At 49.8% G+C, this 21,567-nt stretch overlaps 1 protein-coding gene across 16 annotated transcripts in view; it reads right to left on the bottom strand.

The window, feature by feature from the left end:
- Positions 1-21,567, bottom strand: part of UIMC1 (ubiquitin interaction motif containing 1) — a 32,516-nt gene that overhangs the window by 3,408 nt on the left and 7,541 nt on the right. For 7 of the 16 annotated variants that reach the window (XM_085519262.1, XM_015876233.3, XM_085519268.1 and 4 more), the window contains 8 exons: positions 19,454-19,544; positions 15,336-15,460; positions 13,902-15,035; positions 10,664-10,728; positions 8,710-8,798; positions 7,757-7,836; positions 4,519-4,672; positions 93-171 (listed from right to left, as the gene is read on the bottom strand). In XM_085519262.1, coding sequence (XP_085375388.1) covers positions 93-171; positions 4,519-4,672; positions 7,757-7,836; positions 8,710-8,798; positions 10,664-10,728; positions 13,902-15,035; positions 15,336-15,460; positions 19,454-19,544 — 1,817 coding nt within the window. Of the gene's footprint in view, positions 1-84; positions 172-4,518; positions 4,673-7,756; positions 7,837-8,709; positions 8,799-10,663; positions 10,729-13,901; positions 15,036-15,335; positions 15,461-19,453; positions 19,545-21,380; position 21,567 lie in introns of those variants that run through there. The other 9 variants (XM_085519263.1, XM_085519270.1, XM_015876236.3 and 6 more) reach the window with 4 other exon arrangements.

The following is a 21,567-nucleotide window of genomic DNA, read 5'->3' as shown; positions in this document are numbered from 1 at the left end:
GCCAGCGTTTACATGGGGACAAAGGCATTTATGCAGAGACGTGGTGAAACTGAAGCACAGAAACAATGTGGAAGAGCAGCATACCTACTTACTTGTCAGAATCTGAGGATGCCTGGCTGCCTTCACCGCCTGCAGCTTTACTTCGTGACTCTCTCCGACCCCGAGTGAGCACTGGAAGCAAAACAGAAATGGTTACTGCCATCCATCCCCAGCATCGCCTTTCAATCCCTTTCAGTTGAGCAATGCAAAGCAAGACAATTACTGGACTGGGATGGGCACAATCTTCCTTCCAGCCAAGGGGCAGCTGGACAATTTTCAGAGGGATACGTAAGAAGTTAAATTCCAGGCCTTGGAAGACAGCACTCCGTGTCACACCCCAACCTGTCCTCTGACAGAAACAGCTGGATCAACAGCTCACAGTCATTCTGAAGTTGGCACACAGCAGCACAACAGCCTGGGAGAGGAGATGCACTGCTGCTCCAGCATGGCTGCACCACTCACTGCTAAGGCAAACCCTCTGCCTGCTGCAGGGGCACCAGGCCCTCTGCGTCCCATGGTCTCCCTTCCCATGCAAAACAGAGGGGATCTTTACTACTGCCTGCACACAGTGCTGGACGAAGAGCTGCACTGGCACTGCTCTCCAGTGGCTGCAGGATAGAACCACAGAATCACAAAATGCCCCAAATTGGAAGGGACCCATAAGGATCTGTAGGTGGCCAGAGAGACCCCAGCCCCACCAGCACGCTGACAGCAGCTCTGACAGTTTCTGCTCTTTCCACATGCCCAAGCAGCCCTTCCAAACCTGCTCTCCGGGCATCTGCAGGGAGCACGTCTAAATGTTGTCTCTTTCAGCTGAGTTCCTTTCAGCATATCTCTGTTGACACGCCACCAGCAAAGATCCTCAGGGAGCACATCAGATAGCTTAGCTTGCTCCGCCAGGGACATCTGAGACTCCAGCTCCACAGCAGCTGTCGTGGGATGCAGGAGCAATGCATGGAGCCCATGCACCGCCCAGAAACATCACCTGCCATGCTGTGTGCCATCAGAGAGGCTGGAGTCCAAGCTACAAGCATGGCAAAGCTGGGAAGATGGGAAGGCACAAAATTTTGTCCAGCACAAAGGAAATCCTTCAGAGCTTCAGCAAAACTCCCTTTCCAGAGCATTCCTGGGTTGCTGATGTTGTCCCGTGGGCAATGGCTGATTCCAGCGGCTCATTTCTCACAGGCAGACACCTCATTGACTTGGCCTGGCCCAGATTCGAAGTGGCAGCCTGATGAGGAGGGCTAATGGCCACAGCGAGCCCCCCAGCCACCCAGCGTGCCCACAGCCCCAACAACAAGCATTTGACAGCGTGCTGAAAGCTGCTCTCTGAAGCAGCGTGCACTTGTTAATATTCCTTTAGCACCATTTCAGGAGCCTCGTGCACTAGCTCAGGTGTTAATCAGCTCTATTTTCTTTCAAAAGCAGTGAACACATCTGGCATAATGGGCCCATTAGAGATCTCTGGGATCAGCCTGCAGGTGCCTGGGGAGGACCCCCAGCTGTGATGCTGACAGCAGAAGTGTGGGGAGAGAATGGGGACAGCAGTGCCAGCGGCTCTGGAGGCACAGCAGGGCCAGCCCCCACTGTTTGCATCCTTGGGTGCACTGGCAACCCTGACAACACACACCAGCCCCCTTCCCCTGCTCTCCCTACCAGCCACACTGCTTTATGTGCAGGACCCAGCAATGGCAGGCTTGCAGGCATCTTGTCTTAAGAAGTGGTGAAGCTTTTCTCTGCATCCTTTCCATTACTCTTTGTATCAGTGCCACTTTATTGATGCCATGAGATTTTTAACAGCACCACTACTGCTGCTGTTGCTCCGAAGATTGACAGCTGCACCAGGTTGTACTGGAGCTTGGGGAAAAAGGAATAGACCAAATCCTCACTTTTCCAGGCTCACATGGGAACTGGGAAGGTGGGAGTGCATCAGAGGAGGACGATGGGAACAGTGTGTTTGATGTGCTCAGTATCAGCCAAGGCTCACATCCAGAGGGAAACCAGCAGCTTCATGGAGGGCAGCAGCAGGCAACAGATCAGCAGCTCCACTGAGATCCTCTCACACATGTAAGCCCTTCAGCTGGCTGCAGGAAGGAGGATGGAGCTGGCACAACACTTCCACCGCTTCACTCATTCACTTGGAATTAGCAGCAGCCATTGAGCTGGAAACCTGAGATGTGAGCCTTCCTCAGCCTAATGCCACAGCTAAAGTAACAGCAGACCCTTCCTTTTTGACCACAGGAAAATGGAAACTCAACATGAGATTTCCGTACTGCCCAGGTGTGTGGTGGTCTGGGCACCCAGCCAGGGCAACCACAGACATCTGTAAGGGAATGAAACGTAGCCCCTCTTGCCCAGCTACCTCATTGGAAAGCCTGTTCTTAAATACCAGCAGCCTGAGCTGGCCTCCTTATAGAAAACACTTGAATGATTTTCTTTCCCCCCATGCATAACCTTTACCTGTGAGTGTTACGCTAGCAAAAGGTGACAACATGACAGCTCTGGAAGCAGAGTCCTTTTGTCCCTGCACAGATGCATCAAGCTACTGTCTCACCTCTGCTGAGCTAAAGCCCTATGAGTTCATCCCAAATCCTGCTGATCAGTCCATCAAATGGAACCTCTGTGGGATGCCTGTCCCTGTCTGCTCACTGGGAACTGCAGTGAGGTGCCCTACAAGCCAAAGGCATCATCGTACCTCTCTTCCATGTTGTTTTCTCCTCCAGGCTCAAGTGCACATCTCAGAGCACACGGAACCACATGAAGAGCCTTGGCCCAAACAGCACAGGCATTATGGGCAATAAAGTTTGGTCTGTACAGCGAAAATACTAGAATAGCTGGCAATGGAAAACCCAAATTCCTGTGATTTTGTCCCAGAACCACTGCTCGGCTTAGAGCCATTATTGTAGACCAAGATCTCCATTATTTGAGGCTAGTTTTCTTTCTAGGGGAATTGTTCTGAACAAGGCAGAATAGCAGCAGAGCAATTTCAAAATAGCCACCCTTACAAGCATCCCTAGGGAGACCAGTCTGGAGGTGGAGTGGAAAGGCCAGCTCTGAACTCTGCCCTGCTGAAAGCCAACACCAAAGGAACAAACAAATTCCCCTGCACAGGCAAAAAGTTCTAAGCCTCCTCCTGATCACAGCCAGGATTCCCAGGATCAATGGATACGCTCACAATCCAGGCACACTTGGGACCAGCTTACCACGGGGCCAAAGATGCTCCTGCTGAAAGGCATACTGAAAACTCTGCTCCGTTTTGTAGTGCAGATAAGACCTTTATCAGGAAGGGAGACAAACTGTGACAATTCACAATGTGCCCCTTTGCTTTAGGAGCTGGTTTGTGCCTGCAGAGAGAACTCCCCACCAGGATTCAGCACACACAGTATCAGCTGCTACTCTGGCTCGTGTTATCTTAAAAGGACCCATGTCACATCCCCAGTGATTCCGTATAACAGGGACCACGTATTTTAAAACTACATCAACTCTGCATTAAGATTGCAGCATGAAACTTCTTCCTGCTAGAGGAATGTACATGTTACAGTTCTTGTATCAGCTCTGATTTGCTCAAATTGCTCAAACATCACAGATTTAGGCTGTATTTAATAACCCAGCATGTAACTGAAAATTATATATTCACAACCTGAAAAGTTAATCTTATTACAAGCTACCACTTTGATATTACCTGACACTGTGCTAACACAGACTTTACATTTCAAGCAGCAGCTAAAACATAACTTATTGAATACATTGATAACCAACCGGTGTATTTGTTCAGTTAAGCTCTACAAAGGTTGGCTATGGAAACCTGACACAGAGAAGGCTGCCAAGAGGATTTAATATGGGCATTCTGACCACACTTCTCTGCCTCACTCTTCACATGAAGGAGGAAAAACTGAGCTCCCAAATCAATAGCTATCATTTTGCAATTTTGGAGGAACCAGAGGAAAACTTTTCTGCAGTGCCTTCCTGCTGAACAAGCCATTTTTGCACACGCAAATGTCAGACTCATTGCACAGCAGAGATTGTACTCGGAGCATTACAGAACATTCTCATTTCTTGAGAGCCCTGAAGGATGCTCACCCGAATGGCTCTGGAGGTGCCATTTTCTACCACTGGCAAATTCTCTGCAGGTCCTCTCAAAATACGAAATTGATTTGTCTTGGGAGTACTGTGTGAAGTAGCCAAGGCTAAATACTTGTGCAATAATCAGCTTATAGACCTCCCAAAGGACTATCAACGTGGTCAGTTATGAAAGAGATCAGAGAGATCTCTGTGAGGGAGGTCCTAGAAACTACCAGAGTCTCCACTGACATTCTGCAGACCAGCCCAGAGATGGACCAAGGCAGGGCAGACAAACCTAACTTGCCACATCACACACAAATACCCAGAGAGGAACAGGACTCCAGAACCCAACTGCAAGCAGCAGGAAAAGGGGGACCAGCACAGAGAGCAGATGCACAGACAGAGCGCATGGCACACCTGGTCTGTCCGTGGCGGCGATGCCATTGCAGTACATGGCGTGCAGCTCGATCTCCGCAGCTGGGAACACTCGGTCACACAGTGGGCATGGAACGTGGTCAGCCATGTGGTTGCCCTCAGACAGAGTCCTGTCAGCACCACCATCTGCACCAGCCTGGAGAAATAGAGGGAAAAGAGACAGATGATTTCTCCTTCCTTTGTTCTTGGTAACCGCAGAGCTGGAGCTGCTCACCTTCCCATAAACTCATTGTTTCTTGGAAAGTTTTATTTTCTTTTCTTCATATACAGGTCAGAAATAAGACCACCACCTGAGTAAACTGCAGGGCTCTAATACCTAATTCTTCTTCCAAAGGCAGTGTGTCCTGCTGAATCACGGTGACACCTCCCTGCACAGCCGTGCACACCACTTAAGGCAAACATCACCTACACCACTGCTGAAAAATGGCAAGGCTTCCATTAATCAGGAAAGCTCAGAAGCGAAACTGATGGGAAATTCATGGGGCAAAGCGGGAGTTCAACACCTGACTTGCGCTCATCAGTTCCTGGACATGATCCACACTACAGAGGCTGCGCTGTCTGGGAACATTCCTCTGGGATGAAAGGAGGCTGCGGGGCCTCAGATCCTGGGCTGCTCCTCCTCCTCGTCCAGAGGACATTGCACAGAGAGAGGCAACCCGTGTCACACAGCATTGCTAACAATGGCATTTTGCTCATGTTTGTTCACAGGGTGCCACTCTCACTTACCAGCACTGCCTTTTGCATTGGTTACACAGCTGCAAAGGTGCTCTGCTACACACCCACAGAGACACAGACTGCTCCCTACGCTGTGCATGTTTCCAAGACACAGCAGACTGCTGCCATATCACTCACAATTAGATCTCTGCCTAGTCAGGCTTGCTACAAAATCTCTTCCTATTTAAGAAAGAGCCATTTCCCCCCCCCCATTAAAATAAATATTTCAATATTAACCATGTAGAAGAAACCTGAAGGGAAATAATAAAGGAGAGCTCATTGTTCTTGAGGCTAAGCGGTGACATGCAGCCACTGTGCAGTAAAACTGCTGCCTGCATCCCTTCAATGGTGTAATATCAGGGAAGCAGTAACCAGGGCCAGCCAGGATGCTCGGTGCTGCTGGAGCACATTGTCATGTAACACTGCTTTGCCAAACAAGGGTCTGATCCTGAGCATCCATCCACCTTTTTATGTCCCAAAGGGAAGGAGAGGGCTTTGTTGTCTCAAAAGAACGATGCAAGAAATTGCACGATGGGGTCTTATGCAAAGAATCGAGTCAGAAAACTCTCCCCGACGCTGTCTGACAGGCTTTGGGACTGACCCCAAAAACCCTGCGCTCATTTCCAGGGAGACTCAGCACCAGATTTCTACGGAGGAGTTGCCACCAGAGTCCCTCCAGCCAACGCAAGCTGTTGCAGCGCATCACTCACAGCATTAGCGTTTGTAGCCTGCTCTCACTTCTCAGTGTCACTACATCCTGTGAAGTCCTCACCGCGGCGCGTTACAAAGAGGAGTCATAAAAAGCAGGATGTGTCAACTATGAATGATCAGATCAAACCTGCGTTATTCTGGTCTGACAACGCAGCAAAAAAAGGGACGGGAAAAGCAGCAGGCGCTGCTCCTGCTAGCTGCCATTTTTAAATCAGTCTGAGGAGATCACTGGTTCCACACACCCTGCCCACCTACGTTCGGTGATAAATCACTAATTTTAAATGGAAATGCAACGTTCTGTAACACAAGACACCAGAGTCCCAAATCCACACGTACAAAACCTTGTGGTGACAGCCTGGAAAACCTTGACTGCACAGCCCTGTCGGAGGCACAGACTGCTGCCTCTCCTCTTTAGCAGAGAAAATTGCCCACAGGATACAGTGCTTGCAGCCAGCAGCCAGCAACCAGCCAAGAGCGATGCTGGAGGCTGAGCTCAGGAACAAGGCTCCTGTGCCCCGGCTCAGCAGCCGTGAGGAAGAGCTCTGTCCCCACGGTCCATGCTTGCTTCACGCTAACTGCTGATCTATGTGATGGCTGCTTCCCTGCAAGGCTGCAGGCTCACGGCTGGTACCCGCTGCCAAAGACCACGCTGTGACAATCCCTGGGATGCGCTGTGCTGCTCACCTTGTGCCCAGCAGCTGTGCAGGTGAAGGTGCAAGACCCAGGGGCACGCTCTGCACAGCGGCAGGGACAGGTCAATGCCCTGCCACAGCCAAATGGGTCATGACTGTGCCCTTGGGGCTGAGGATCCAGGGCTGTGCACAGGACCGCTGCAGTCTCTAATTGACTGAGCGGTGCTCTGAGATACCTGCAGAATGAAAGGCACACGAGAGCAGAACCTGGTTTATTAAGAGGCCTGTGACAATGAGACACGGGAGCTGCAGATGCACTGTACAAGCTGCAGGCTTCCAGAGTGAGCTTTCCACAAATGAATCCTCTTGTCAAGAGCTGTATGATTCTGTATTCATGTACCCTGCCAGAGGAGTACTTGGCAACCCCTTTGATATCGCTCTCTAAATTAATAGACAAACGGAGTTTTATCAGAAGCAGGAACTGAAGTCAGATGTCGCTACAGTGACAGCTGCAAGGCAATTGCTGCACAGGTGTGACAACACAGGGAAAGCAGCCACACAACAGCGCACATCTGGATTGGGAGGTAAGAGAATGGCCCTGCCTCTGGCTTACTGCTGCTGGGAGCTATCACTGCATACAAATCAGGATTCTGGGGCTCAGCTCATTCTCATTGGACTGTAAACCACCGGCAGCTCTCAACACCTCCTTGTTGTCTTTATCCCAACCTCTTGGAGAGAGTCTGTAGACAACAATGTCATACAGAGGACTGTAACGGGGTAGAATGTGTCATAATATGTGTGGCTGAGATTTACTGGGACCCCTCTCACAGCTGCTGGGGTCCCTGTACAATCCTGAGCCCCACAGCAACAGTGCTGCTGTTCCCAGTGACAATGTCCTTCAGCACAGCAGTTTGTGCAGCATACAAGAACAAACTGGAATTTATAACAACTCTCCAGCTACAAGGCTGAAAGGCTCCAGATGCAGCTGCACACAGCCCCTAGCCAAAGGAATTCGAACTATGAAGCAGCAGAGGAAGTGTGAAGTGTTTACAAGGATGCCACCCAAGCCCATGCACCCAGCTACCAGGCACAAGTGCTAGCATGGCCCAGCTGAAGAAAGCAGCACTGCAAACAGGACACATCCCCAGCTCCAGGCTCTTTACCTGCATGGGTGCATCTTTGCTGACCGAGGAAAGCTCTTCTCTCTCTGGTTCGATGCTTTCCGACAGACTCGGCTGGGTCTCTGCAGAAAGACAGCCCCACGTCAGCACAGGTTTGCAGCCCCCAAACCTTCTCATTTGTTGTTGTGAGGCATTTCACAGCTACAAAACATTTTTTAGGCTTCTCACAAATGTTATCAGACAACGTGCAACAACACAGTTGGATGAGGGGTTAAGAGTCACAGCACAATGGTGTGAGGACAAAGCCACTGCAGCTTTGCAGCTTCATGGGGAGTGAGACTAGACACGTGGGATGCTTGCTGGAATGGAGACAATGCAAGAACAGTACACTGCTCTATCTGAGAAGCAAGGCAAACAGAGCTCCCATCCTACGGTCTTCAGACCTCCATGTTTTCCTTAGCAACAAAACATGCCTCCAAGCTATGACCTCCCCACAGCTGCTCATCAACAGGAGCAGGCTCTTGGTGAGCTCCTTCCCCTAAAACTCTGAACTGGAAAATGTCGAACATGATAGGAGAGCTCAAGGAAGGAAAAAAAGAATTGGCACCAAACAGGTTTAATTAATTCATGACCAAAATTATTTCAGCTGTCGTGCTTTACATATATTGACAGTGAAAAACGTGACAATTTATTGATAGCACTGCAGAGAGCACACCTGGCTCTTGGGAATGGTCCCTCCGTGCTGATGGGTGTGATGGTGCCTCTCCATTAGCCAGCACCCAGCTGCCCCTGTGCACAGAACTGGGACGCTGCCTTAGTGAAAAAGGGTCCAAAACCAGAGAGATCATCCAAACTTACCTGGATAATTCCAGCCTGGATAAACACTGCTGGAAAGGAAATTTGGTTTGATTTGAACAACTTCTCCCCTTCCCTCTGAATTTTAGAAGTGTATGATTTTCAGTTCAAAACTCAGAACATTCCCAGGTGTCTTTTACCTGGGCAAACGGAGATCTCTTCTTCTGCAGAGTTCTGTCTGGCAATGTCTGGGCTCCTCTTACTGCCAAGTGGGGTCAATGTGCAGACGCTGTTCAAAACATAAATGTAATATAGATCTCCAATCCATCAGTGTGACAGCACACACCTGCCTGCCTTGCACAGCTCAGACTGCTCTGTCATTTCCAGGTGGTCATTATTTGATAGCCAGAAATGATCAGGATAACAGAGAAGAATATTGCTATGAAATGCTGTTCTAAACAGAAACCACTAGAAGAACTCTTAGAGCTTAGAGAGGTCCTTGATTAGAAGACATGAAGGATTAACACCACACGTGGGGGGAGTGAGCATACCTGCTCACAGCTGTGGGTCCTTCCTGACTCTTTCTGCTCTTAGCTCTGGGAGTTGTGCGGGTATTAGCACTGTGCTATCTGCCCTCTGAGGAAGGGAATCCTTAGGGGGAAAGGCACACAGATGCAGCACAACACTGGGCTTCCCTGCGGCAAAGCTGCACCGGCATGGCACGGCAGCTCCCCGCAGCGTGCTGTCCCTCTCCCTTTAACCTTCTCCGCTGTTTTTTTCCCACCAGCACAACACAATGTCTTGCTGGAGCAGGCAGGCATTGCTGAGCGAGTCTGGCACCCATGCTGACACTCTCTGCGTTTTGTATGGCTTCCTGATTAGTCTGATCAAGTATGCAAGAGCACACTTTAAAAACACGAATCCCCATCCTGACAAACAGAAGATTTATTAAGCTCAACCACAGGCCTCAGAGAGGAGAGAACAGCCACCGCTGATTTATGATAAATAACAAAATTCTGATAGGAAATCACAAGTGGCTTTTCTCTCTAAATAAAGCATCTCAGAGCATTTGTTATGAATCCAGGCTGAGCGTGTTTTACTCTGTGTCTAACATCAGGGCTCACTTCAAAAGGACTCACACAACACAACTTGCTATGACATTTATGAAATGGGCTAATCAATTTGAAGTCAAACCACATTTCTTGCTACACCAACTATCTCCCAGTAACAAAGCCTATAATCATTTATTAAAATCCCAATCTACCGTGCTCTGCACACAGCATAGAACTATCAGGCTGAGTGGCCTACAGGAAGCAGAGGGTTTCCTACTCTGCAGATTGATACCAGCTATTTGGGCCAGTACTGTCAGATCTAAGGAAAGTTGACCGTTCTGTCCCAGAATGGGTTGAAATTACAAAACCCAGCAAATAAAAGAACCATGAGACTCTCTGCCCTCTCTTGCAAATTACTCCTTGCATCCTCTCCCATTCGCTTTCCTCTCTCACAGCCTTCACTGCAGAGCTGCATCCCACAAGAAGAGGGAAAAAAAAGACGACTAGACTTAAATGTGAGGGAAGTCATGTTGACTTGTCCCACACCTGTCATCTGCTGAAGTGGTTTTTCTGGAGCACTGCACTCTATCTTTGGCTGATAGGCAGTGCCGTCTGGCTTCCTCCTCCCTGCTTTCCTCATCAGCAGTACAGCGAGAATATAAAAATACACACAGAAATCCAGTAAACCATTCACCGTGCTGCATATGTGCCTTCAGACAGCCCACGTGACTGCACTGCTCTAACTCACCTTTAGCTCATCTACCCGTCTCTCCAGCTTTACTGTACCATGTCGAATTAGCTGCAGAGGGTAAGGATCAAGTCCTCTTACTTGTACAGTAAGATCTCGCTTGTACAACGATGCACTTGCACGTTTTATACAGGAACAACAGTAAGTGATCTCTTCTCCCCAGCTGCACAGTGCTCCAGAGCCATGTAGTTGCAGGGATATAAGAGCAGCAGCTGTAGCAGCCCTTTCAGCAAGGTCTGCTGCTGCCAGCCTGGCTTCAGAGAGCCCGTGCTTCTAATTGCTCCAAGAGAAAGGACGAATCCACATCTACAGAGCCAGCCCACAAACCCCATGTGTTGAATTACCCCTCCTCACCTCTGTGCGGTTTGCATGGGCTCCCCATCTCCACGCACACCCTCTGTGGACAGCACCTGGGAGGCCTGAAAAGGAGAATTCTGATATTATATAAAGCAATGCACACAGCTAACAGGGCCAGACAGGCTCTGCTGGGTCACCAAGTTCTGTCCATGGCATGGGTTTTCTTCCAGAAATGGTAAGTATCCATCCTGAACTAGTCAGCTTTTGACTCAGTTCCTCCCTTCACTCAGCAATGATGTGTTGCAGACGTGCTCTGGACAGCCTGTGTCCATCCATTCCCAAACCAACCTTGTCCATCACCTCCCAGCCCCTGCCTCCTCCCCATGTCTGAAGCTGGCAGCAATCACAGCCCTTCTACACCTCCAGGGTTTATTGTCCTCCTGCAGCCCTCACCTGCTCCAGCTTTGTATTTATTTGCCTGAGTTTGGGTGACCTGATCAACACATACAGCTGATGTTTGACCACCACAAGTACTTTCCTGAAATTCGTGTAGATAAGATCTGCTGCATTTTTCTTGGCTTGGAAATCAGCTGTCCTATCAAAGAGAGGGAACAGATTAACCTGCACAATCTACAGCCTGTAAAGCCATGCGCATTTCATCCCATTTTTCATTTACCTCTATGACTCCACTTATTCTTTCCTTTAAAATTTGTTCAAAAGCCTCGTGCACTGCTGAGGTCAGGCTAGCACGCCAGTCATTACCCAGATCCCTTTATTCTCCTTCAGTGTGCATATTACACTTGCCATTCTCTAATCAGATGGAATTACAACGCTTTATTAGCAGCCCATGCTGTCAGGCCTGTGATTTCTCAAGCCATTTCTCAAAGAAATCCAAAGGATTTTTCTCCCCCTTCCTCTCAGAGCCTGATTACTGCCATAGATTTCAACTTCCATCACCACCAGTCCCCAAACAGATTCTCTTGCCAGATTTCCCTCTGTTTTATCTATATTGTTCTTATTTCTTCCCAGCCTAACTCATCATTAACATAAAATACCAGCAGCTCCTCCTTTATTTTTATTTATTTATCCACTGAACTGCAGATATCTTAACAATGCCTCTGCCTTGATCACAATGCTGCGTCATGAGGCTGTTTTGCGTGGTAGGTATGTTTAAGGTATGGCACTAATTCAGGTCACCAGATTCCAACTCTACAGAACTGGGTCATTTTCTTCTGAATCTGTCAAAAGAGGCCCCTGACCTTATTTGAGAAGCTATGAAGGAACATGTGCTCGGCACTGAGGTGTGATAGAGCGGCTTCCCATTGATGGGACCTCCCAGCAATGACCCATGGTGTGCTGAGGTGGCTCCTCTGCACCCTCATTCCTCTGGTACAAGGCATGGTGCTTTCCAAGGACATCTGTGAGCCCCCAGGGATGTTTCCAGCTCCTGCACACCCCAAAACCTCCCGCTGTCCCCGTAGCAAAGCAACCCCCTGTGGCATTGGAGGGTCCCTGGCATCACTTGCAGCAGGGGTCAGTGCTGCCCTGCGTCCCTGCTTTGTCACTGCCGGTGGAATTGGATTTGATAGAGGAAAAAAAACGGAGGCGAGGCACAAGCAAACATCAAACATATCGATCTTGCAAGTAAATCACCTACACTGGCCTCAGCATGTGACTGGGCAGAGAGGCGAAGGGAGAAGGGAGCAGCCTCCCGGGCTCGGAGTGATAAGGCAGATGAAAGGGTATTTAGAAATTATTTTCTCTCCAGTAAATGAAAGGCTGGGAAATGTGGGGCTGGGGCTGCTATTTCAAAGCTCGCTCCTCCTCTTGGTTTTTCACCTTAAAATATCAGGAAGACCAAATCTGCATCCACTGAGAGCTCCCTGAGAGCTCTTCTGGTCAGGATGAGTAGATTACAAGTTCCCACTCAACACCACTAAAACCTCTTCTCTCCCTAAGAATTAATTAGATGTTAGCACTAAATGCATCATAAGAAAACAAAAAACAATACCCCACAGTTTACACTAGGGATTCAAAGTTCATGCCCCCCCAGCTGCTGCTGCTTCCTGGGGTGCACACATGCACAGATCTGCAGCCACCCCAAATGGAAAAGGTGTGGATGAAAAAAAAGCAGTTCATCTTAAGGGCTTTTGTATCTTAGAAAGAAATGGAGGAGGGCACACGTCGGCTTCTTTCCTCTGCAGGTCACCTCTAAGGCTCGCTTCAATCCATATCTGCTAAGCCTCAGCCAAAGCACTGTCATGGAAAGTCACTTTTCAGCACAGACTGCTCTGCACTTTTTCTGCAACCAGAAAATGCAGACATAACGTTTTTCTTAAGTGCTCAATATTACAAGACAGAATATAAATATCACAAAACAAGTTAAGTATCTTTCTAACACCAGGGTAAATGATCAAATACACTTGAAAACAGGAACAACAGAGTCGAGGCTTCAGTCGTAGAGAAGATAAAGTTATACAATGATCTGGGAGTGAAGTCATTATGAAAAATGAGGGTTGGAAAAGGCTGACACAAACCTAAAATACAGCAGTAATAAATACTTCATCTGACTTGCAATCTGTTTAAACTTAGCAGTGACAGAAAGCTGCCTTCCGCTCCAACGAGAGCCCTGATGGAGACAGAGGCTGACACCTAGCGTCTAGCAGCCCCAACAAGCAGGAGTGGGGAGAAGGTGCCCGGCCACGGTTCCAAGGACAGCGAGCAGTGCTGCTGTGACACAGCACCCTGGGCAGGCAGCACACACGTGCAGCAGGGCACAGCCACCACCCCCCAGCTGCAGCCAGATGCAGGACCATGAGGGGAAAGAGCACCTGCAGGGTGAAGGTAAATGAATGCAAATGGGCATGTGGATGGAAGAGGGAAGGCTGCACTGCAAGGACAAAAGCCACAGAGGAAAAGGCAGGGCTCTCAATACGGGCCCTGCAGGTTCCTAACTGGTTTACTGGAGCTGCCAGGGGCACATGCTGTCTCTGCACTCGATATCCTGACGCCCTGCCAGGCTACACCCCTTGGAAAGGGAAGTGTCAGCTGGAAGTCTTTATCTCAGTGGTGCAGCGATGGACAGCTGCCAGGCTGCATGATGGCCCGACCACTGCGTGCTGCCAATCAGCCTGCAGCCTGCTCCTCTCTCTCTCACAGTAAGCAGCGTGGTTAGGGAGGAAGCCTCGAAACGTACAAGGAGCACTTATCAGCAGTGCCTGCTTTGCAGAAGAGACTGAACCCTAAAATGGAGGGAAGACATGGTTGCTCAACAGCTGCTCAGCAGAGCTCTTACCTGGCAGTAGCTTGTGGTTGGCTCATCATCAGATGCAGAGTTCTTCTCTTCTTCCACACTGTGCCCTGGACTTTCTGCCTCCCTCTTCTTTGAAGGGAGGAGCCAGGTGATGTTCTCACACTCCTTCTGAGTGCCTGCATCTCCATCTTCTGTGTCATCTGCAACCCCATTCTCTCTGCTTATCTGCTCTCCTTTCCCGAGCTCATTTTGGCTTAAGGAAGAACTGGGCACAATTGGGTTACCAAACTCCTTCTTATGTAATAGCTGCCTCTGAGCCTGCTTCAAGCTTTTCTGGTAAACCTCCAGCTGACACAAGATGACATTGGTGTACTGGTTGGGGTCCACCCCCTTGGGGCAGAATGGGATGCCCCAGTAATAGTGCACTGTGTCTCTTGCCTCCTCCTCGTGCTTCTTCTCCGCCACATCCAGCATGCAAAGCTCAGGAGAAGAGCTGGACACCTCATTCTGCTCTGCTTGCTCTGTGCTAACATAGACAGTGGCAGCACGCCTGGAGTGTGGGGTGTGCTTAGTGCCTGCCCCAGCACCGCTCATCCTGCGGCTGCCACCCTGCTCTGTGGTCCAGCTCTTCAGGAGCTGGGCTGAGCTCCCAGCACTGCCTTCTCCCGCAGAATGGTCAGAGCAGGGCAGGGGCTGCTCTTTTGGTTTGTGGTCTGCTGCTCTGGAAGAGGGGCTTGTGAACAGTCTCCGAGGTGTCAGCCGCCAGGAACCTGAAGAAACCCTGCCAAAGGTGGGACTCAAAGAGATGAAGTCCTCTCTCAGGGGACTAGAATCACTCTTAGGTGGCGAGGAAGACTTTTCGCTTGACCTTGTCAAAGGCTGGCTCTTCCCCGGAGACACGATTATGCTGGATACTAGTGAGCTTTCAACGATTTCCTGGCTTAACCTCCTCAACACTACCAGGGGGCTCCGGGCAACATCCATCTGTCCACTCCCATCAGTGCTGGTGCTCTGTGAGTGGGAGCTGCCCTTGGAGGAAAGGGTGACAGGGCAAGATGCAAGGCCTCCCAGGATCCCACAGCCCTCTTGCTCAGCGGGGTGGCTTTGGCCTTGTGTGTCCAGCACATCCACAGACAACTGCGGGGTTGTATCAGAGGAATCCAAGGGCTGACAGCTCTGAAAGACAAGAGATTGATTTTCTAATAGGTGCATTCCATCAGCAGGGCATAACAAGGACTACAGAAACCTGCACGCTGCATCCCCAGGTCAAATCAGAGTACCCCAAAACAGGAGACTTCATGTGCCGCTCACTAGGAATGGCACAGAACATCTACCCTGTGACCGCTTTGCTTCCAGCTCCTGCTGGAAACTGCAAGGCATCCAGTAAAGTCTTCTTTTGTGCAGCGTGGCAAAGCAAGCACAGAAAGCGACACTGCTGAAGAACCCTAGTAAGCCTCTTCACAGAAGCACACTTACACTTAGGCTCTCAGCAATGGCCTTCCTCAAGAGTTCCTCTTCCTCCTCTTCCTGACAGTTCACTTGTCTGGCTTCTTGCTCACTCATTTTCAGGGCCAGTGCAAACTGTTCCTCTTCAGTCATCTCTACAGTAGGAAAAAAAGGATAATGTCATGTCACAGCTGTAGGTGTATGCAAACACCCTACGTTTATCCAACATCCTGAGAGATGTCTGCGGAGTCCCACACCCCCAGGAGGAATGCAGAGCAAAGCAGCTAAACCTCAGCTTTCCTGGGAAGGCATCAGCAGCACTAAACAGACAAATAACATAGGTCAGGAACTCCAGTTAGGGCTTCTACAGCAGTCTGAGCTCTGACTCCTTGGGTATATTAAGGGAATGTCTTACTGCCTTCACCAAACAACATATTCTAGAGCTACAGAACACATGTGAAAGGACGGAGGATAAAGACTGCCAAATCGTGCTCGTTTTATACAGGATAGAGTCAGGGGTAAGGCAGGATAAAGACACATCCTCCCTAATGCACTTTACTTCCAGCCAAATAGCATGTCTCACTGCCTTCTGACACAAAGATGTCTGCAGTACCACAGGGGACCCAACCAAGAGCAAAAGAGCCGCACGCTGCTCACCCCGAGCTGCAGGTGGAAAGCTCCATGGAGGATAATGTTACTTGCTCGGTGGTATTATGAAGGATCTTTTACATGCATACATCCCCCTTCTGCTCACATCATTACTCCACTGCATCACTGAGTCAGTCATGCATGGGGAACAGGTTTCCTACAGCCGCAAACCGCTATTCCAGCAGCAAATTTCTTCCCGAAATATTCCTCATTCAAAGCAAAGCAGAAGCTGAGACCGGCTATTTCAAAACAACGCAGCTACTGACTTTGGAAAACACTTATTTACTTAGATTCAATCCAACGCTTCCACTGCGCTCAAAATATACGATGCCTGCAGAACAGAGCGCAGCGTGGAAAACAACTCAACAGCACTCTCAGGAGCTGACAAATGCGTCTTCACACTCACAACAGACTGACAGATCTCCTTCAAAACCCGCTCCTTCCTTCGGGCAGAATCCTGCACAGCCATCTCACACACAAACCGAGAGCCTTCCCCTCCGATGGGCTCCGACAGCTCTAAGCCGTGCACCTTGCAGCATTTGTTGGCTGCTCTGATTCCCAGCCGTTACATCTCCTCACATGTCCCACTAAATCAGCACTTAGGTTTGGACGCGTAATTTCTCTTTAATAATTTCTTGAAGAATTAAGGCGGCGGTTGAGGCGAAGGCAGACAACAGCACACACAGGGCTCGTGGGGATCTTTTGTCCTTGGACAAAGTCACTCTGCAGTGTTCCAGCCAGCAGGGACCAGGGAAAAACACGCTTGCTTTAATGGCAGTCACACAACAGCCCAGGGTAGGAGAAGGCTCCTGTCCCCACGGCAGCGCTGCACAATACCAACACCTCCCAAGCATTCAGCGGGTACGTGACTTGCTTCCCTGCCCAAACCATCATGGCAATTAGGCCAGACCCCGCTCGTTTTGACGTGTGGAAGGGAACGGGTGCATGTGATGGTTCCCACAACACGAGACTTCCCACGTGCTTAAATTAAAACGGGGGCCTAAGTGTTCTCCCGTTCGGGCTATCAACAGCCATGAAGCTCAGTGTAAAGAAACATTTTTTGGCGAGTTACTACTGTACATTTTGTTTTCCTCTCCCTCCCTGGCACAGCAATTTCCCCTCTGGGGACAGGGAACGTGCCAGACAAATGCTGCCTCTGGCACAGAAACCAGCGACAAACAAAACGCACTTGATTCTCGTTCCAATGGAGTAGGTGCTCCGGGGACGGGGAACGCTCGAGTTGAATTCCACCTGGTGTGTTGGTGGCAATAGAAAGGCTGCCAGAGAGCCAACGTGCTCATCGTCCTGCAGCTTGGGGCAGGTCTGTGTGCCACAGCCCGGCGTCTCCATGTTCTACCAACTGGAGATGGATTTCTGGGGTCATCATGGCGGTAGATCAGAGATTCAGAGTGCTGTGGCCACTGCTTGCATGCAAGTATTGCTTTGGGAGTGAACAGCAGGAGCCTGGAGCTCACTCTGGTTCCCAGATGCCACTAGAGGCCATTGGAGGCTGCTGGAGGCCACTGGAGGCTGCTGGAGGCCATTGAAGGCTGCTGGAGGCCACTGGATGCTGTCCTAGGGAGGGAGGGTCAGGGGGAGGCTGTTTTTAAGACATGGCAGCCCTAAACAAATTAAAGCATTTCAGAGCCTTTTTAAATGCTAATACGGCAATTTGCTAAGCGATTTATGTTCCATTTTGACATTTGCAAAGTGAATGAGATGCAAAACCCCGCTAGTTGTAGCTCTAACACTTACTAATAAGAGATTTACTCAAAAATAATGGGAAGGCAGGATCTCCATATTTCCACACACCCAAAGTGCAATCACAGTACAAACATGGAAGCCTGCTTGAAAGCACCCAGTACATCCAGCAAAGGAGAGGGAGACTTCTTCACGTCTCTATACTCCCATTTATCCCGGCGGGATGAAACGTCACAGATAGATTTTAGTTATGGCTTTAGGTTACAAGGAATAAAACCACAACAAAGCGAAGATGGGAGGACACGCTTCATAACCAGAGCCTGCAAATATCTGCAATTTTCCAGTTTGAAGGAGAAAGTGTTTTCTTTACCCAGAAGCACCAAATGGTTACAAAAGCCCAATTCGCCTCACACCTCAAAGGATTCACTTAAAGACCCCGGGAAAAAATAATTACTATTTCGAATCTTCATTTGCCTAGGGGCAAACACCAAAAGTCCAATTACAGCCTGCGATGACGGAGGGAAGCGAGCCAGCACCGCACGCACACCGTATCCCCATGCTGCAATGAAGCCGTGCCCCACGTTGGCACCCACCAAGGAAAGAGGAAGACCTACATCAGGAGTCTCAGCACCTACAAATGCAGCACAAGTCCCCGTGACACAGGGGCAGAGCTCTGCGTGCTGCTTCCTTGAGGAGAAAGGGGAATGAAAGAGCTCAGCCCCTCTCCCCCCTCTCCCACGCCAGGCTCACGCAGAGGATGTCAGCTCCCACCAAGAGCCAGGCTGTTCTGTGCCATGGCCTCAGGCCTCTATTAAAAACAATTTAATTCGCACAAGCCCTCTGAGGGCTGATGAGCCCAACTGCTGCCGCTCGCAGAGCACCGGCGGGCTCCATTTTGCTCAGTGATTGCTCTGTGCTCTGCAGCAGACAACCTCACTCTCATTTTAAAGTGGTCTGAATTGAACTTGTCTGAGTTGAACATGCAGGCTGGCCGGCTGCCTTGCGGAGCACAACAACGTGAGCCCATGTGCTGGGGCAGAGCAGCAGCCTGCCTCACCCAGTGTCTGTAACCAACGGAGCAACACAGAGCGCTGACAGCAGTCCTTCTGCTTGTATACCCACAGCACTGACAGCCACTCTGTGAGGGATGCTAGCAGGAACATTCCAGCCCATTCCCTCTAGCGTCTGTTTATAGACCTGCTGTCCATGAATGCATTTAATCCCTCATTAAAGCTGCTGATGCTGACCTCTCTACAACCTCCCGTGACAAGCAGTTCCAGGAGATCACTACACGCTGCGTGAAGCATTACTTGCCTTCACCCATTTTAAACCTCTCTCCTGCTATTTCCACTGAGTGCACCCTGGCTGCCCGAGCTGGTAAACAACAGCTCTGCATTCAGCTTCTGCTCTGCTTCCTGATGCAGACTGATCCCACGCTACAGCCATTCACTCTCTGTGCTGGGGGGTCCCAAGCCCGTGACTCCATCCCATGACGACCCAAGCAGCTTCTCCCTGGATGTCCTCTCCTTGTCCTTGAGATGCAGAGACCAGAACTGCATACAGCACTGCTGATGTGCTGATCTCAAAACCTGGTGAGGTACAGACAATCTTGAATAACTATTCTGGAAGCAACGGGGTGCATGCAAGTGACATTCAGAATGCAGCTTCTACCCCTAAGAAGGGGAGCTGTGTGTCTCAAGCCCCTTCAAAGCCTTTCTGCAAGGGAAATAACCTCAAACACAAACAGCAGAAGCTGCCCAGCCCCAGTCAGCCTCCCCAGCCCCACGTTCGAGACCTACGTGCAATTTTCTTTTTAGCAGCAAACTTGGTTCTATCCAGCTGCTGTTTTGTTCTTTTCGTTTGCAATCCGCTGTCTTCCTTTGACTCCTGCTGCAATGGGAAAAAAAATATGGTGAGCGCATCCAATATGTAGGAAATACTCCCAGCTCCCTCCCCCCCACCACGCTGACACAAACACTGGCTCAAGAACGAGCCGCTATTTGTGTGAAATTTGAATTTCAAACATAATTCAAGCGCATTCTGTAACTATTAAAAGCAGTGTGATAAGCATAACAAGCAAAAAAGAGTTACAGACTGACATAAACAGAGAAGTAGGAGAGACAATAGACTTCGTGCCAGTCACCACCAAGCTCTGCACCTGCTGCCTATGATTTGAGAGGGAATGTGTTTGGCCTCGCTAAAACTTGGGTATTCGAGCTCTCAGAAAGAAGAAAGAAAACCTTTCTGTGAGTGAATGGCTCGTACCTGTGAGCCAGGGCTGTCTGCTGCCATCCAGCTCCCAGTACTCAGCCCACCAGTATTCAGCCCACACCATTGTCGGTGGCCAAAAACAGAATCCCAGCCATTTCTGGGGACCCCCAAGGGTAGAAGCCAGCTGTATTTAGTTCTGGTGCCATTCTATCCTCGCAGCGCCCTGAGAACTGCCACGATTGTGTCATTTTTGAAGCTTGAATACTTCAGAAATCTGCAGTCAAGTGGCCTACAGCAACATCACCCATGAGAACAACCCCAGCTCGTGCTGCTTTAAGCACGTTGACTGCAACAAGAATGGTCACAGGCTTAATTGGCACGCATTTATGCAAGTTGCTGTCCTAACAGCTTAAGTGAGGGCATATACATCACTGAAGGCTGGCCCTGGACCCCTTCCAATTTGTCTCTCTAAATCAGGTAGGATTAGAATCAAACACAGCGTTTTAGGCAGAGACACCCACGCCTGGCCAGGAAAGGGCTCCACATTACTCCATCTGCAGCCCCACTTGGGGTGCTGCTGTCCATGACACCTACAGCAGACTGCCCCACACTTCTGCCTCATGTCACCTTTGGGTCTTCATAGTGGGGCAGTGTTTTCCTGCAAAGGGAGGCTCTGCTCATTTCCCAATGTCAGCAGCTCCTTCTGCCCACGTTTTGTAACCTGCGGAGTCCTTTAGATTGAACCTCAGCGCTGAGTTTTGTTCAGATGTCTCCAGCTTTAGCTCTATCTGCAGATTTTATTAATGTATATACACCACTTGCTCCTTCTCACAGATCATTAATGAGGGTGTTAAAACACACACAGCCCTCGTATTGATCCCCCCGGCCTCAGCTTTACATCTCCCCTGAACAAGCCTCTTCTCTTCATCACCAGCCTTTGCTGACAGTCCTTTAGCAGGATTTCAATCCAGGAACGTTACTATCTAGAAGAAATTGAATTATTTATCCAAGTAAGGTTTTGCAAGATGTGCCATTAAGTGGTTTCCTGAAATCCTAATACATCACAGCTTTCATGTCCCCTAATACCTGCTTCACTCCTCACTCCCACCAACATCAGAGCCCGGTTATAGTAAGCCAGCAGCACACTCCGGCTCACGTTAAGGGTGTTTATTTAGGCTCCTTCTCATCCCCAACCAAGTTTGGGTTTTGTTCTTCATTTCTGAGGCATCCCTGTGGGCAGCTCACCCCTGAGGAAGTGGGATCACAGCAAGGAGCGTGTGCTGGAGGAGGAAAAGCAAAAGCCTTCCTCCTCTCCCTCCACTCATCTGATAGTGCTAAACTCGTGCTGCAAATTCCGGGGCAATATAATCCTCGCAGGCTCTGCCAATCCCCAGCTCTCCTCTCCAGGCATCAATCTTTTCTCATCACTCTTGCTCTTGCCGGAAGGTCAACCTGACACTCATCTGCAGCTCCCTTCCAGGGCACTGACGTGATTTACGAGCACACCAAACTCACCATTGGTTGGTGTGCAGAGATGCACATTTACAGCACGCACTGCGGGGCAGCTCTGGGCTCAAGGCACCTCCAAGGCCGTGGGGGTCACGGCATGCCCACATCTTGGGCATCCCCAGCGTGTGCTTCTGTTCTCCGTGCTGGGACCTGAGCAACATCGGCACTTAGAGCAGCAGCAGGAGCAAAACGA

Source organism: Coturnix japonica, chromosome 18 (assembly GCF_054131305.1).
Source record: "Coturnix japonica strain WE chromosome 18, WE-NBRP24, whole genome shotgun sequence".
Taxonomy (NCBI): Eukaryota; Metazoa; Chordata; class Aves; order Galliformes; family Phasianidae; genus Coturnix; species Coturnix japonica.
The sequence above is the reverse complement of the archived record's forward strand: the minus strand, read 5'-3'. Positions and strand labels throughout refer to the sequence as shown.